Source organism: Phocoena sinus, chromosome 15 (assembly GCF_008692025.1).
Source record: "Phocoena sinus isolate mPhoSin1 chromosome 15, mPhoSin1.pri, whole genome shotgun sequence".
In the NCBI taxonomy this organism is placed as follows: Eukaryota; Metazoa; Chordata; class Mammalia; order Artiodactyla; family Phocoenidae; genus Phocoena; species Phocoena sinus.
The window spans coordinates 15,506,362-15,520,654 of NC_045777.1; the positions used below are offsets into that span (position 1 = coordinate 15,506,362).

Below are 14,293 nucleotides of genomic sequence, written 5' to 3' on the forward strand. Positions count from 1 at the left end.
CCTACTTATTGGTCGTTGCAGCATTATCACCACCTGACATACTATACATTATCTGTATACCTATTTATGTGACATCTTCCCTATTAGAAACATAAGCTCCATTTTAAAATGTCTTTGATTTGCTTAGTATTGAATCCCTAGCACCAACAAAGCCACCTAGCACACCGTAGGTCCTGAAAAAATATTTGCTGAATGATGATGAGTAAACGTAAGCAAGAATGCGGGAGACTAACAGAATATCTGATCAGTGCGATGCTGACTTTGTGCTGATCCAACCCCAGTCCTAAACAAACTCAATCAACAGACTCTCAATCAGTCCCCTTCTGACAAACAACTCATATTTAGAAGGGAATATGCTGTGGTGCAAAAAATATGCAATTTGGGATTAGAAAGACCTAGTTTTTACTCTTGGTTCTACTTTCTAGTCATGTGACTTCAGCAAGTTATCTAATGTCTCTTAGTCTCAGTTGCTCCATCTATAAAATAGGCGAATCACCTTTCTTCAAGATCGTCATGAAAATCAAATGATATAGTAAGGCATGTAAGAATCCACGTTGTTTAATAACTATTACAGAATCAATCAGACAATCACCAAATATTTAATAAGCATCTATTATGAGCCAGGCACTATGCTAATAATATTAAAAATAACTAAAAAATATTAAGCATTTCATCTATGCTACACACTACTTTTATAATCTCACTTAATCCTTATAAAAATCGAATGAGGGGCTTCCCCGGTGGTGCAGCGGTTGAGAATCCGCCTGCCAATGCAGGGGACACGGGTTCGACCCCTGGTCCGGGAAGATCCCACATGCCGCGGAGCAACTAAGCTCGTGTGCCACAACTACTGAGCCTGTGCTCTACAGCCCGTGAGCCACAACTACTGAGCCCGTGTGCCACAACTACTGAAGCCCGCGCGCCTAGAGTCCGTGCTGCACAATGAGAGAAGCCACTGCAATGAGAAGCCTGTGCACCGCAACGAAGAGTAGTCCCCGCTCGCCGCAACTAGAGAAAGCCCACGTGCAGCAACGAAGACCCAACACAGCCAAAAATAAATAAATAAATACAAATTAAAAAAAAAAATCGAATGAGGTAGGTACTATTATTATCATCACCGTTTCATAGATAATGAAGGTGAAGCACAGACAAGTAATTTGTGCCAAAGGTCACAGAGCTAATAAATGACAGAGGTTTCATTAAAATCCAAGCAAACACTATTGGCACAGTGGCAAGCAAGAGTTTGGGGTACCTTCTGTGGCCAAAGAACAAAGTTCATGACTTACTAACTCTTTATTCTAACCAGCTGAGTTAATCAGTTAAGGTAGCACTGCCCAACAGAAATATAACGTGAGTCATACACTAACGCATGTATGTGGAACCTAGAAAAATGGTACAGATAAACCGGTCTGCAGGGCAGAAATAGATACTCAGATGTAGAGAACAAACGTATGGACACCAAGGGGGGAAAATGGTGGTGGTGTGATGAATGGGGAGATTGGGATTGACATGTACACACTAATATGTATAAAATAGATAACTAATAAGAACCTGCTGTATAAAAAATAAATTAAATTAAATTAAAAAAACAAAAACACCCAACCTAACTTTTTGGCCAGCCCAGTAGGACCTTGTTGTTTATAGAAGTTATCTTTCATATCAGATGGCTCACTCACTTGCTTAGAACCCAGCAACTGTTTCCTATTGTACATGGAAAAAGATCAAACTCATTATCACCGCCAATAATACACAACATAATCTAGCCCTGCCCCCCTGCCTCACCTCACCTCCTACAGCTTCCCCCTTACCTATTCCTCTCTAGTCATGTAGTGGCCTTCTCTCCAGCACTCAAACATGCCAAATTCATTCTACCTAGAATGTTCTTTTAGAACTCATGGCTCCTTCTTGTCATTCACGTTTTACTTTAAATGTCGCCTCCCCGAGAGACAATTAAACGTTTCTCAACCATCTCCTCGCAAGTAGCCCACCAAGCACCCACTATCACTTCATTGTCACTCCCTGTCTTCACAGCCGTTCTCTCTATCTGGTATTTATTCTCTGGTTACCACTAATTTGCTTTTTGTTGCCTTACTAGAAAATGCACTACCACGAGAGCACGGTCCTTGTCTTATTTACTACTGGATCCCGAAGGCCCAGACCAGTGTTCTAGAAATACTTACTGAACGAATAAACAAAGAGTTTAAGCCACTGAGCCCAAACTAGAACCCATGACTCCTAGCTTTTCTCTCAGCAATCACAGTAACAGCAAATCATCTTTCACAGAGAGTTTTCTCTGATGAGGAAGCTAATCTGTGAACACGCTGGGTAGAAGGAGAAAACCCAACCAAATTTAAACACTCAGAACTCATTGCTTAACCAAGATTTGATTGTCATTTTTGTCCCCAGTTAGAAATAAGCAAAGCACTTCACTGGACTGGGTTGGTTGGTATCAAAATTGCCACATTTAAGAAACATCAAAAAGCAGAGGGGGAAAGAACCATGGAAAGGGGGAAATACCTACTATTCCAGAAGGTAAACTTACCGTTTTATTTCGTAATCGAATGATATCAGACACAGAACCAGCCCCACAGTACTCCATCACAATCCACAAGTCTGTGTTCTTAAAATAACTGCCATAGTATTTGACTACGTGAGGGCTAGAGAGAGAGACAATATGAGTTAGTGGAACAGCCTTCAAACATCCCTATGAATTCATGATGTTAAATACATGAAAATTAATTTCTCAGGTCAAAAGATCAATTATTCATATTTAAGGTTAAAACACGCACCCTCTTGATGAGAATGTAAAATAGTACAGATTTCTGGAGGGCAATAATAGTAGTGCAAAAATTGTGTGGGTCCCTCAACCCAGCATTTGTAAGTCTGCAATTCATCCTAAGAAAAGAATTACAGATATTCAAAAATAAATAGGTAACATCACAGTACTGTCTATAAAAGTGAAAATTCAGATACCATCTAAATGTCTGACATTAGGGAGTTTCTTTAAGAAATAATGATATATCCGTTTAATGCAACAACCATGAATCCATGGAAGACGTTATAGAAGAATACTTGATAATACGAGATGATACTCTGTTTACCAAAAAACAAACAAACAAAAACGCAGGTTACATAATAGCAAGCATGGTGAAACTCCAAAAAGAGATGTGGAAGGATATGTATACCAAGTAGTATTTAACAACGATTCTCTCTCCAAAGAGAAAAGTGGTTTCCTTTCTTTTTTTATTTGCATTTTTCCAAGAAGTCACATATACTTTGTAACAAGGAAAAAAATAAAATCATACTACAATCTATTGTAAAGGAAAAATATTCAGAATCAGACTTGAAAGTTTGGTCTTGAAGACAGATTTCAGAAAAATGTCAAAATCCCTTTAAAATGAAATAATTTGTCCTCTGAAGCTACCAGCTTTAGCTAGATCATTATCAGGGCTAAATAATATTGCATAACATAGTAACGGAAGATGCTAAAACCAACTCAGCTGCATTAACTCTCAAAATTTCAAACGCCCCTTCATCCTTGGGAAACACGCCAATGACAAGGACAGCAGGAAAAATATATATACACATACACAAAATGAATATTAATGAAGAAATGGATGAATAAACCTCTTAAGATACAGATCACCACACCTGCTCTCCCTTCCCTGAATTTCTATAGTGTTTAATGCCTCTACAAGGCAATTACTGTCAGGTACTCACTGCTGGAGTATGTCCTATACAATCTTGTATTGTCGACTAGATTCTCCTGTTCATCTATAAGCCTGTCCTGTCCAATTAAAAGTCTATAAACTCTAAGAGGGCCAGCACTCTGCCCTGTATCTCTTTGTATTTCTTAGCACAGAGTAGGCTCTTTGAAATCCCTCATCTTTAATTAGACACATCTGCACACCCTGTTTGGAACACAGCTCTTGCACAGTCTATCAAAAGTGGCAAAGTTCCAATTTGCCCACTGGAAAGAGCTCCTGTAATGTATCTTATGCAAGAGGCAAAGAAAAACTGCTACCTTACTCTGGTCCCTCCAATCAAGAAATAGGAGGGTTTTAGCCAGTACGAAATAACCACAAAAGTATAAAGAAAAAAAGAAAGGGAGGGAGGGAGAAGAGAAGTGATTGCATTCACAAGTCTACAAGACTTAAGGGCTCCTGGGCAAAATGCCTAGCAGGTAGCCCCACCTGCCTTAAGGTACAAGCTTTACAAACAGGAGGTACTGAGTTGATCTGCGGACCAAAAGAGCTTCAGAAAGATGAAGGCAGCCTCGAGCTGCAAGACTTTCTCAGTCTCCTTTCAACTCCCTAGAGCTGCCACTGCCCTTCAGTTTGTGTTTCTCGCCAATCGAAACCGAGGAAGCCTGCTCCACCACAGTGACCTCCCATGTTGTCATGGAGCTTCAGGGCAAACCACGTGCTTTTCTGCGGTCACCTGCCGGCCCAACTTCCTGCTTGCAGCATTTGACAAATCTTAGTTCCTCAAAAATAAAATACTTAACTACTCTCAGCTGGAATCATTTCTTAAAATTGTGAAGGAAGGAACAGAACAGTAATACATAAATAAGTATTCTCTTTTTGTAGGTCCATTTGCTATTCTAAGGTTTCTGGAGCGAAAACCATTTGAATTCTCTCTTCTTAGCTGTCTCTGTAGAAATGTTTTCTCAATAGGAAGTAAGAGAGATCATTATCAAAAAAAAAAAAAAAAGGCTAGCCACCACCACCTTCTGCCTCTTTGCCTCTTCTTCCTAGTTTTGAAAAGGGCTAAACTGAAACAAAACAGAACAAAACAATGCAAAAATAGAAACTCTGTAAGTTTAGCTGCTGAAACACAGAAACTTTTTCATCATTTTTTTTTCTGAAAAGAACATTCGTAGTGATTCCACTAAACTCTTCCGTTTGCAAAATATCTAAGTAAATGCAATTCTAGGTGGCAAACTCTAAATAATCACAGCATATTCGAAACCATGTTATCTCCAAAATAACACCGGATGCCTTTACCTGTCACATTGCTGCATTATAGAGATTTCTTTGATTATCTCCTGCAGGTCTGACTCCACAGGAACTTGCTTAATAGCAACAATCTGACCTGTCTCTTTATGAATAGCTTTGTACACGCTGCCATAGGACCTATAATTGGGGGAAGGAGAACATTTACAAAGTCAAAGCAAGCCAAGAGATAAAAAGTGGTAAAACACAAGCAACTCACCATTCTAATTTATACCCCTACATGCCCAAGACATATATACTTAGCTACACTTGCAAAATTGAGATAGCTAAAGTACTTCAGGGAAAAACTGTCCTTAAGAGAACTTACCACAAAATGGCATCTTAGAAACTTCACATTTAAATTTTACTGAATGTATTAGTAGGAAATAACAGTGATAGAGTAGCTACCATGTCTGATGTCTGCTAGAAATTGCATCATCTGAGGTTCATCCTTACAAAAAAGGGGGTCATGAAGGGGTCATCATCCCTATTTTGCAGGCAAATGTGAAAAGGCTCAGAGAGGTTACATGACTTGCCCAAGGTCACATAAGTGATAAATAAGTGGTCAGTCCAGGATATGAATCCAGGTCTGTCAGAATACAAAGCCTAGATTCTTTCCACATCTGTACTGGGGTACAAAAATGGGGGTCTTGGTTTTCTTGCACTCATTCTAGTACCATGAGGTCTTTTAGTCCTTTCTCCTCTTACTTGCAATAATACTTAAAACATTAAGGAAACTAAAAATGTAAGCCTCTTAAATGCTAGTATCAGGTGAACAGAGCACATACAAATTCTTTTTGCCTTTTGCTCCATCTTCCTTTACGAGTTTATTATCAAGATAAATGAAAGGTTATGTAGCTATTCAATTTGGGGGCTAAAAGAACAGTAGATTTAGAATCTAAAGACCCAGGATTGGAGTCCTACCACCACTAGATATCAGCTCTCATTTACAGACATAGTATTAACCTTGTGCCTCATTTTTCTCATCTATAAAATGACAACAACACTACTACAAGACAATTGTGATGGTTAAATGAGATATCATCATCATCTTGCATAGATTACATTTTTACTGAAATTCTGGATGGCTGTCAGTGAAATAATGAGTAAATTGTCTTTCATATTTCCCAAACACACCTGTTTCTTCATACTGTCTTAGTGAAGAAAAAGATCATAACAGTGCCACCTAATACATCAAAGTAGCTGAGTGCTCTAGCTAACAAAATGATGCCCAAGGATTGTTTCAATGTGAAAGTCACAGAAAACTTTTTTTAAAAATCTATGTAGAGCACACACAAAAAATTTCCATTCCATCAGAATCCCTTATATCGGCAAAGCTAGTATAATGATACTTAAATGTTGCCTAAAACATTTTTTTTTGCCAGGGAAAGGCAACTGCTGACCATGTGTGGAAGATCCAACCACTGACCCTTCTTCCTTGATACGATAACACCCTGACTTGTGAGGGTGGCAAATGCTTGGTCCCTGGGGCTAAAGCAAGGTGGTACAAGCCAGTTGCAGGATTTCTATCCCCTTTGGCCAGTGACTGAACTAGTAGTAAGCATATGACCTAGTTCCAGCCAATGAAATTTAAGGGGAATTCTTCAGAAGGGTCTCTAGGAAAAACTTTCCTCCCTGGTAAGAGAGAAGCAAACAAGGTGGCCCATTTTCACCTGCCACTTGCTTTCCTGCTTTGGTTACTGTCACGTGAGGCACGACGCTTGAAACTAACATGGTCATCTTGAGACTATGAGAATTACACAAATGCTAAACCATTATCAAGCCAGTTAGCCATTCTGGAATCTTTCACCCCCAGATTTTTTGCTACTTAGTTATCAAATGCTCTTATTGGTTAGCCACTGTTAGCTGGGTATTCTGTAACTTCATCCAAAGTTATTCTTGATACCCTAGGTCCCATACATGTGAAAAGGTCTTTATTTCACCCTCATTCTGGAACGAGTTTTTCTGGATATAGAATTCTTTGACAATAGCTTTCCCTCAGCTCATTTACTGTAGTTTTTCATCTTCTATTGCTGTAAAGAAGTCAGTTGTCATCAGGTTGTCATTTTTCATGGGTAATCTCTCTGTAGCTTTTCAGATTTCTCTTTATCCTTAACATTCTGTAATTTTACTATAACTAGAAGTTGATTTATTTGGCACTCCATAAGCTTCTTCAATCTGAAGCTTTATTCAAGTCTGGAAAATTCTTAGTATTATCTCTTTATTTCCTCTCTATTACTTCTAATCTCCTTCTAGAGCTCCTATGGGACCTATATCGGACCTCAATCCATGCTGTCTTCCTAGTTTCCAACATTATATTTTTGTCCTGCATTTTGTGATCAGTCTCACTTCTAGCTTTCAATTCACAAATTCTCTCTTCAGCTTGTCTAGTTGACTGTTTATCCAATTTATTGGGCTCTAGAACTTCAATTATTGTAGTTTTCATTGTCAAGATTCCCAACTTTTTCTTTTTCATGGGGTTGTTCAGGTTAATAATTTCGTGTTCTCCTTTTAAGGATGCTATTCCCTCCTTTTACCTTTTTGAAAATCGTAAACAAACGTTAAATCCTGTTTCAGATGGCTCCATTATTTCTATTTCCTCGGGTGGGAGTTCCCCCACTTGTTAGGTCTGTTGATTATCTCACGGCGCTGGATTTCCTTGTATGGGTTTCCTTTTATTTTGAATGATTCTTCTCTACACAGTGCTCAACGTCATGAGTGTTTCATGATGTCAGGATGGTTTCATGGTTCCCCTAGCTCAGTCATCTAGGCTATACAATTTAAACCAGGTCTTGCACTAAGATTTAGGGGTTTTGCCCCTCAAGACACCATACCTGAATACAGTCCAGGCCCAGTTCCTATAGTCAGACCAGTCCCTCTGCTTTTTCCCCAGGCCACAGGAAAATGATACCACAACTTCATACAGGAAGCCCATCCACAATCTCCCGACAAGGACAAGGCATGCTTTACTCTCCTCTTACGATGACAGCTATCTTTTCTACCCCTGGTCTATAGCTGGCTATGTATCCTTATATTTTAAAAAAATTTTTTCATTTATTATTCCTATATATTTGAAATGGAGAGGTTCCTACGTGCACTTACTCAGCAGTCTTGACCAGAACACCCTCCACGCCTCACTATGCTATCTGGACAGCCAAGAAAACTCCAAGAGCTCATAGGAACAATTAAGATTCATGATTGCACAGATCACACTTACAGTACAGAGGATTTAGAAGGCTTTAGCAGTCATGCTCCCTTATAGGCAAGTCCCTTAAGACCTAATTCCCTACAACAAAAACTACAGTGATTCAATGAATTTTAACTGGCAGAGAACAAAGATGGTGGGGGTGGAAGTGCTTCCCACAAGCTATGCAAGGCAAGGGGTCAATGCAGAAACATAGAAATTATACAGTATTTGAGGCCAAATTAACCAGGCATAAGTCTTAATACCACTCACTAGCTATGAAACTATGGGCAAGATGTTTTTGTTATTATCCTATGATTAAAAACTTAAATGAGTCAATGTGTAAAACTTTAAGTATAAGAGGAAAAAAAAAAGGCACTAGGCTCTAATTCAAAACACTTTCCAAGTGCTGTCCATCCATCCTGGTCTGGAGCTTTGGCTCTGCTCTGCCACAGATCCATATGATTTCCTCAAAATGCAGAATAGCCGCAGCCTTGGGAATCCGATACAATCTTTTAGCCAGAGCTCATTTCACAAGGCCCATGTCAGTGAGAGTTCACAATCCATTCATTTTCCAGGGATGGCATGGCCATTTGTGTTTAGGAAGGAAGCACAGTTTGGGTTTTCCTTTGGGATTTTGCTCATTAAATGAAGCTTGTTCAGGCTCATTCAGTCGGGATGACAGAAATCCAAGCACTTGTGGTATCATTTAAAAAGACAATATGAGGATAACATGGGAAGATCTGAAGTTTTAATTGTTTTCTCTCTGGTGATGTCTTTACAGGGAAATTTCCAAGGTCCTTAATGAAGACATCCATAGATCTAAAACATAATTTAAAATAATCATAATTAGCTTAGTTTCTCCTTATTTTACATTCCTGATCACTCTCTGTCTACAGTATTCTTTTGACATTCCTCAAAACCAAACAACCCAAACAGAGCTCCCTTCAAAAACACCTAGATATACTTTAAGACTTACGACTTAACTTTCATTTGTCATGATAAGGTCTGAAAAAATGCTTCAATTGATAAATTTAAAAATAAAATAATAATAGTAGTTGCCATTTAACGAGGTCTTATTAGGTGACAAGCACTGCACTAAGTACTTTAGTCCCATCTCATGAAACGCTCAACACGACCCTATGAGGGAGATGCAAATATCCCCACTTTATAGTTGAGGTTTGCGAAGCTTCAAAATATTCAGCAATTTGCTGGAGCTCACTTGTTTATTATGACTAATAAACAGTAGAGCAAGTTTTAACCCAGATATGTCTGACTTCAGAGTCTATGTTCTTACAACTGTAATATACTTTCATTAAAAATGAAAGAAACAAGTTAGTTACATACATAGTCAACTATGCCTACCACTCTTGATCTTAGTCTAAGTATACCCTGTGAGCATGGTTAGATTAAGGGCCTTTGACTCACTGCCTTGAGGAAATACCAAGGATATCAAGTTAGAGCCGAAAATGGCAAGCAAAGAGACATAGAAGGACTGGGTTTTTCCCCGCCCCCCGCATACCTTTAACAATGCCAAGTCAACTTGTGGTTTCAGATTCATCGTGTACTTGTCTTTTAGCAGCGCAGGTGGTGTCATCTTTTACTTCCCTTCTCTGCTTGATTTCTTGCTTGAATCCAAAGAGTATTTTTCCAACTTACAAAGAGATGGTGACTAATGTTTTTCACAAGGAGGTAATCCATGAAAACCTATTCCATGTAATCCAGGATTGGGTTTAACATTGCATATCTATATTAGGCATAAATAACACTAAACTCCAAAATAATCTAATGACATAAAAAAGCTGATTTTAAAGAACAGACATTAATTTGACATTTTTATAAGTTAACATTTCAGGTCTTCTCTTGAACCAGAAGTACTCCCAAGAGATTTTACAAAATTACACAAACACACACCCACATGTTTATTTGCTTATATATGCATAAACTACCTCTGAAGAACACATAAAAAACTGCTATACTGGTTGCTTCTGGGCGGCTGAGAGATAGAGACAGGAGGCAAATTTTTTTCATTGTAACACTTTTAAAATTCTGGATCATGTGACTTGATTACCTATTCAAAAATGAACAACAAAAACTTAAGAAAGGGTGTCTGTAATATTTTAATGTCTTGGTCCTTAAGAAAAAGAAATAAACATACAAAGATTAAAAGTATCAATATATGTAAAAGTATAAAAACTTATGATATAACGTTTATTGTATCAGGAAAGCCAATGACGGCCACTATCTACTACCAAATATCATTTCACCAGTATTTTATAAACTCGTTCCCAATCTGTAATTCTGGATCTCTTAGGAAAGATGTAAAGGTAGTGACAGTCCTTGACTTATTTACTGTATTTCCCAAAGCTGCATTAACTATTGATAAAATGCTGAATTCCTTTTTTTTTCCGCTGCTCTGTGTGGCATGCAGGCTCTTAGTTCCCTGACCAGGGGTGGGACCCGTGCCCCCTGCAGTGGAAGTGTGGAGCCTTAACCACTGGACCGCCAGGGAAGTCCTTCCAGTGTTTTTTTCATGAAACAAGTTATTGCATATCTCTCAGAAGCTATGAACAGAAAATTAAAATATGTCTGATTACTAAGAACATTTTAAATGAAGTAAAAACTTATTAGTGTTATCTGCTAAATAGATAAAATCATGCAAACCACAGATTTTACAAGAGAGAAAACAATAGATGTCCATGGTCTTGAAAAGATCAGGAATCACTAAATCTGTCTATAGAACTAATTGGGGGAAGAGGGAAAGGGCATTTCAAGTATTAAATTTACCTCCTACACTACCCAGAGCAGTGGAGATATGCAACATTCCCCTTTCTTTTCTTTAGTTTTCCAAATTATTGCCACGAGAAAGGTTCACATCCTCCTGGTGTTGGGGCAGGAAAAAGACTGGGACCTACTTAGTCCACCTACATTTTCTGTGTACTCACCCTTCTCCAAGTTTCTCTAAGACATCAAACACTTCTTCTGGTTGTTTAGTTAAACTATCTTCATCTAACTTTTTCAGCTGCCTGTGGACAAAGAAATTTAAACATAAAATACATTTTACTTGCTAGCAACTAGAATACAAAATGCATTATTTATTTTACAATCAGCATCTTAGGGATTTCTTTACAAAGTCTTCACTGGTAAATGACCATAAAGGCAAGCTAAGAGAACTTTAAGGGAAGCTGAAGGGCTGGTCTATGGACATGTTACACATGTCCTTGGTCACCCTGATCAGCAGAATCAGGACCAGAGGGTGAAGAGCTACCAAGAGGCTGACTTCAGTTCCACAGGAGTAAGAATTTTCTAACAATAACAGTTGTTACGAAATGGTTTAGACTGCCTTAAGAAGTCCCTAGATTCCCATCACTGGAGCATCTAAACAGAAAATGAGTCCTCGCGTGGCTGAAATGTTATAGAGTGGATTTAAGCATTAGCTATAACCTTCAGAACCCATTTAAATCTTGAGATTCCATGAATTAAGATGGCATAACTCTCTGTTCAGAAAAGATGTTTAATGCAAGCTTAGCTATGAACTGAAACATGGTCTTAGACCAGAGGCCAAGGAAGACATAGAAGAGTCTTGCCCTCCATTAGCAAGACTTTGGCACTTCTGTCGAAACACGTGGATTCTGTAGGTATCACAGAAACAGAAAGAGGAGAGTATACACTCAGACGTGACCAAAAGTAAAAACGAACCAGGCAGCTGGGAGTTTCAAATAGTCTCACCAAGACTCTCTGATGGGCAGTTGTATACCTGACTATCTCCCGAAATCAAAGATAGGTGCTACTCACAACTTCCAGATAATTGGGATTTTTCTGACTATGACAAACATGGGAGGTTATAAATTAAGAGTAGGGTGTTTTTAAAGAAAAAACTCTGAGACCTCTGAAAATTATTAACAGGCTTAAAGGAGGAGTTTGCTAAGGACTATTTGCGTGTGTGGGTTCTACACAATGGTTTCCTGAAACTACAAAGGACAACAAAGAAAGGAGAGCTCAGGAAATGGTGAAATATGGAAGTAGTCCACTGAAAATTTCTTTGAAAAGAAAAATGTTTAAACTAGCTGGACAATACCAATTTTTACAAGAAAAGACTTGAACAAAAAAAATACACATACACATAAATGTGTACCTTCCTAGATAAAGTGGCAAAACCATGAAAGAAGCCAAAAAAGAGACAAAAGAAAAAAAAAAACCCACACACCTCAACACATCAAGTGTATCCACCAATAAACGCTGATCTCAAAAAGACAATCTTAACAGGATTTTATAAATGTCAAAGACTAGAGAAATGGAGAACTGCTCCAAGTCAGTAACTTCCATAACTTGAAAATTAACAAACACGACCACACCGACCTTTGAAAATCAAAAGGTTCTAAGAATTAAATTCCAATGACGTCACAAAAACTCCCAGTTTCAAAACAAGAAGGACTGAAGTGAAATTCCTCTTCAATGTCAGAAGTGAAATTTCTATGAACTCAGAAATTAGAATGAACATCTCATAACCCGGGGGAGATGAAGCATTGAATTTATAACTGCTTAAACAATGGACAATACCTCATTTCTCAAGTATAATTACAGTTTTATAAACAGTTCATATAAAGGAAGATCAAATGTGTTCCTTTGAAGTGGTGACTTCGTGGTTTACAAAAAGCAAAACTCACTATTTCAACTATTACTGAGAACACAGCATAACAAAGGAAACGGCCACTGCCATGAGAGACAGCTGCAGGCCTCTGATAATACCGTGACAGACAAACTTTATATGAGTGCTCAGATACTTCTTTAAAACCATCTAAGTGGCGCTTTTGTTTGGTTTTGGTCCGGTCTTAAGGGATCTTTTTATCTCTGGTGCCTGAACCCAGAGGTGGTCAATAAGAACATTTGTTAAATGGATTAATGAATGCAATGATGAGAATCATAAACCTTTCTCAGCAATCCTTGTGAGGTTTCAAAACTAAAAAGAATTTCACCCTGAAAAAGTATTACTGTGTTATCGACAGATAAGATTTCTATGGAAAATCTTTTGATAAGGGACTCAATGCTATTTTTTACATGAGTCTTCATGGAAGGAGCACTATAACCAAACAGCCCAACTCTGATGATTCAGCCCCTCTCAGCTGTGCTTCCCCAGGTCCTAGGTAGTTTCACCGCTTGCTCATAACTTAACAGGCCTGGCCGACACAGCCTCCATGGATCCAACACAGGGGGATGCTCCGCTCCTATGTCAGGTGGCCACGTGGACGGCCAGCATCCCAGAAATGTACCCTACACATTCCACCACACTATTTGTATCTAATGGCAACTCACTTGTTAAAATCATAAACTCCTACATAAACCGTCAACTTTAATCTATCATCATTCACTTAGTCACACACAAATGTCAAACTCAAGGACACAAAGAACACTTCCTGCATTGGGACTGCTTTCCCTTGCTGGAAACACATGCCATCTGAATCTCTGAAAAGACACCTGTATCTTTCCAAACACAAATAAGGGTGTTTATGAAGTAGTTACTCACCGGTTTGGCTAATTCCCAAATTTCTTTCTCCCACCTTAGAACTCTTGTAAGGTCCATTTTATTCACATATACCTATCCCTCTTTCCACACAGAAGTTGTTGTGGGTTACAACAAATATATAAGATAAATGGATGAAATTTTTTAATGAAAATAAAATTAATGTGTTTCCCTCTCCCAGCCCCCTCAAATTCATGTTAAAGTCCTAACCCCCAGTACCTCAGAATGTGACTGTATTTAGAGATAGGGCCTTTAAAGAGGTAATTAAGGTAAAAATGAGGTCAATTGGTGGGCCCTAATCCAACATGACTGGTGTCCTCATAAGATAAGGACACAGACAGTTACAGAGGGAAGACCATGTGAAGAGAGGCCTCAACAGAAAACAACCCTGCTGATGGCTTGATCTCAGACTTCTAGCCTCCAGAACTGTGAGGAAATAAATTTCTCTTAAGTCACCCAGTCTGTGAACCTGACACAGCAGGCCTAACAAACTGATACAAATGATAATAAAGTTAACTGGCTGCAAGTCCCGGCAGTTCACCAGCTACGGTGAGCAGGAAAGCACCAGTCATTTAAGTATTCAGCCCTCCTGGA

The 14,293-nt window shown here is 38.6% G+C and overlaps 1 protein-coding gene across 4 annotated transcripts in view; it reads right to left on the minus strand.

Annotated features, from left to right (window-relative positions):
* The window catches only part of STK4 (serine/threonine kinase 4), an 89,661-nt gene that overhangs the window by 72,799 nt on the left and 2,569 nt on the right, over positions 1–14,293 (minus strand). For 3 of the 4 annotated variants that reach the window (XR_004345922.1, XM_032606474.1, XM_032606475.1), the window contains exons 2-4: positions 11,124–11,204; positions 5,007–5,135; positions 2,543–2,657 (exon numbers count right to left, since the gene is read on the minus strand). Coding sequence is in view for 2 of the 4 variants with exons in the window: in XM_032606474.1 (XP_032462365.1) it covers positions 2,543–2,657; positions 5,007–5,135; positions 11,124–11,204 (325 nt within the window). In the remaining 2 variants the exon portion in view is untranslated. The remainder of the gene's footprint in view (positions 1–2,542; positions 2,658–5,006; positions 5,136–11,123; positions 11,205–14,293) is intronic. The other variant, XR_004345923.1, reaches the window with a different exon arrangement.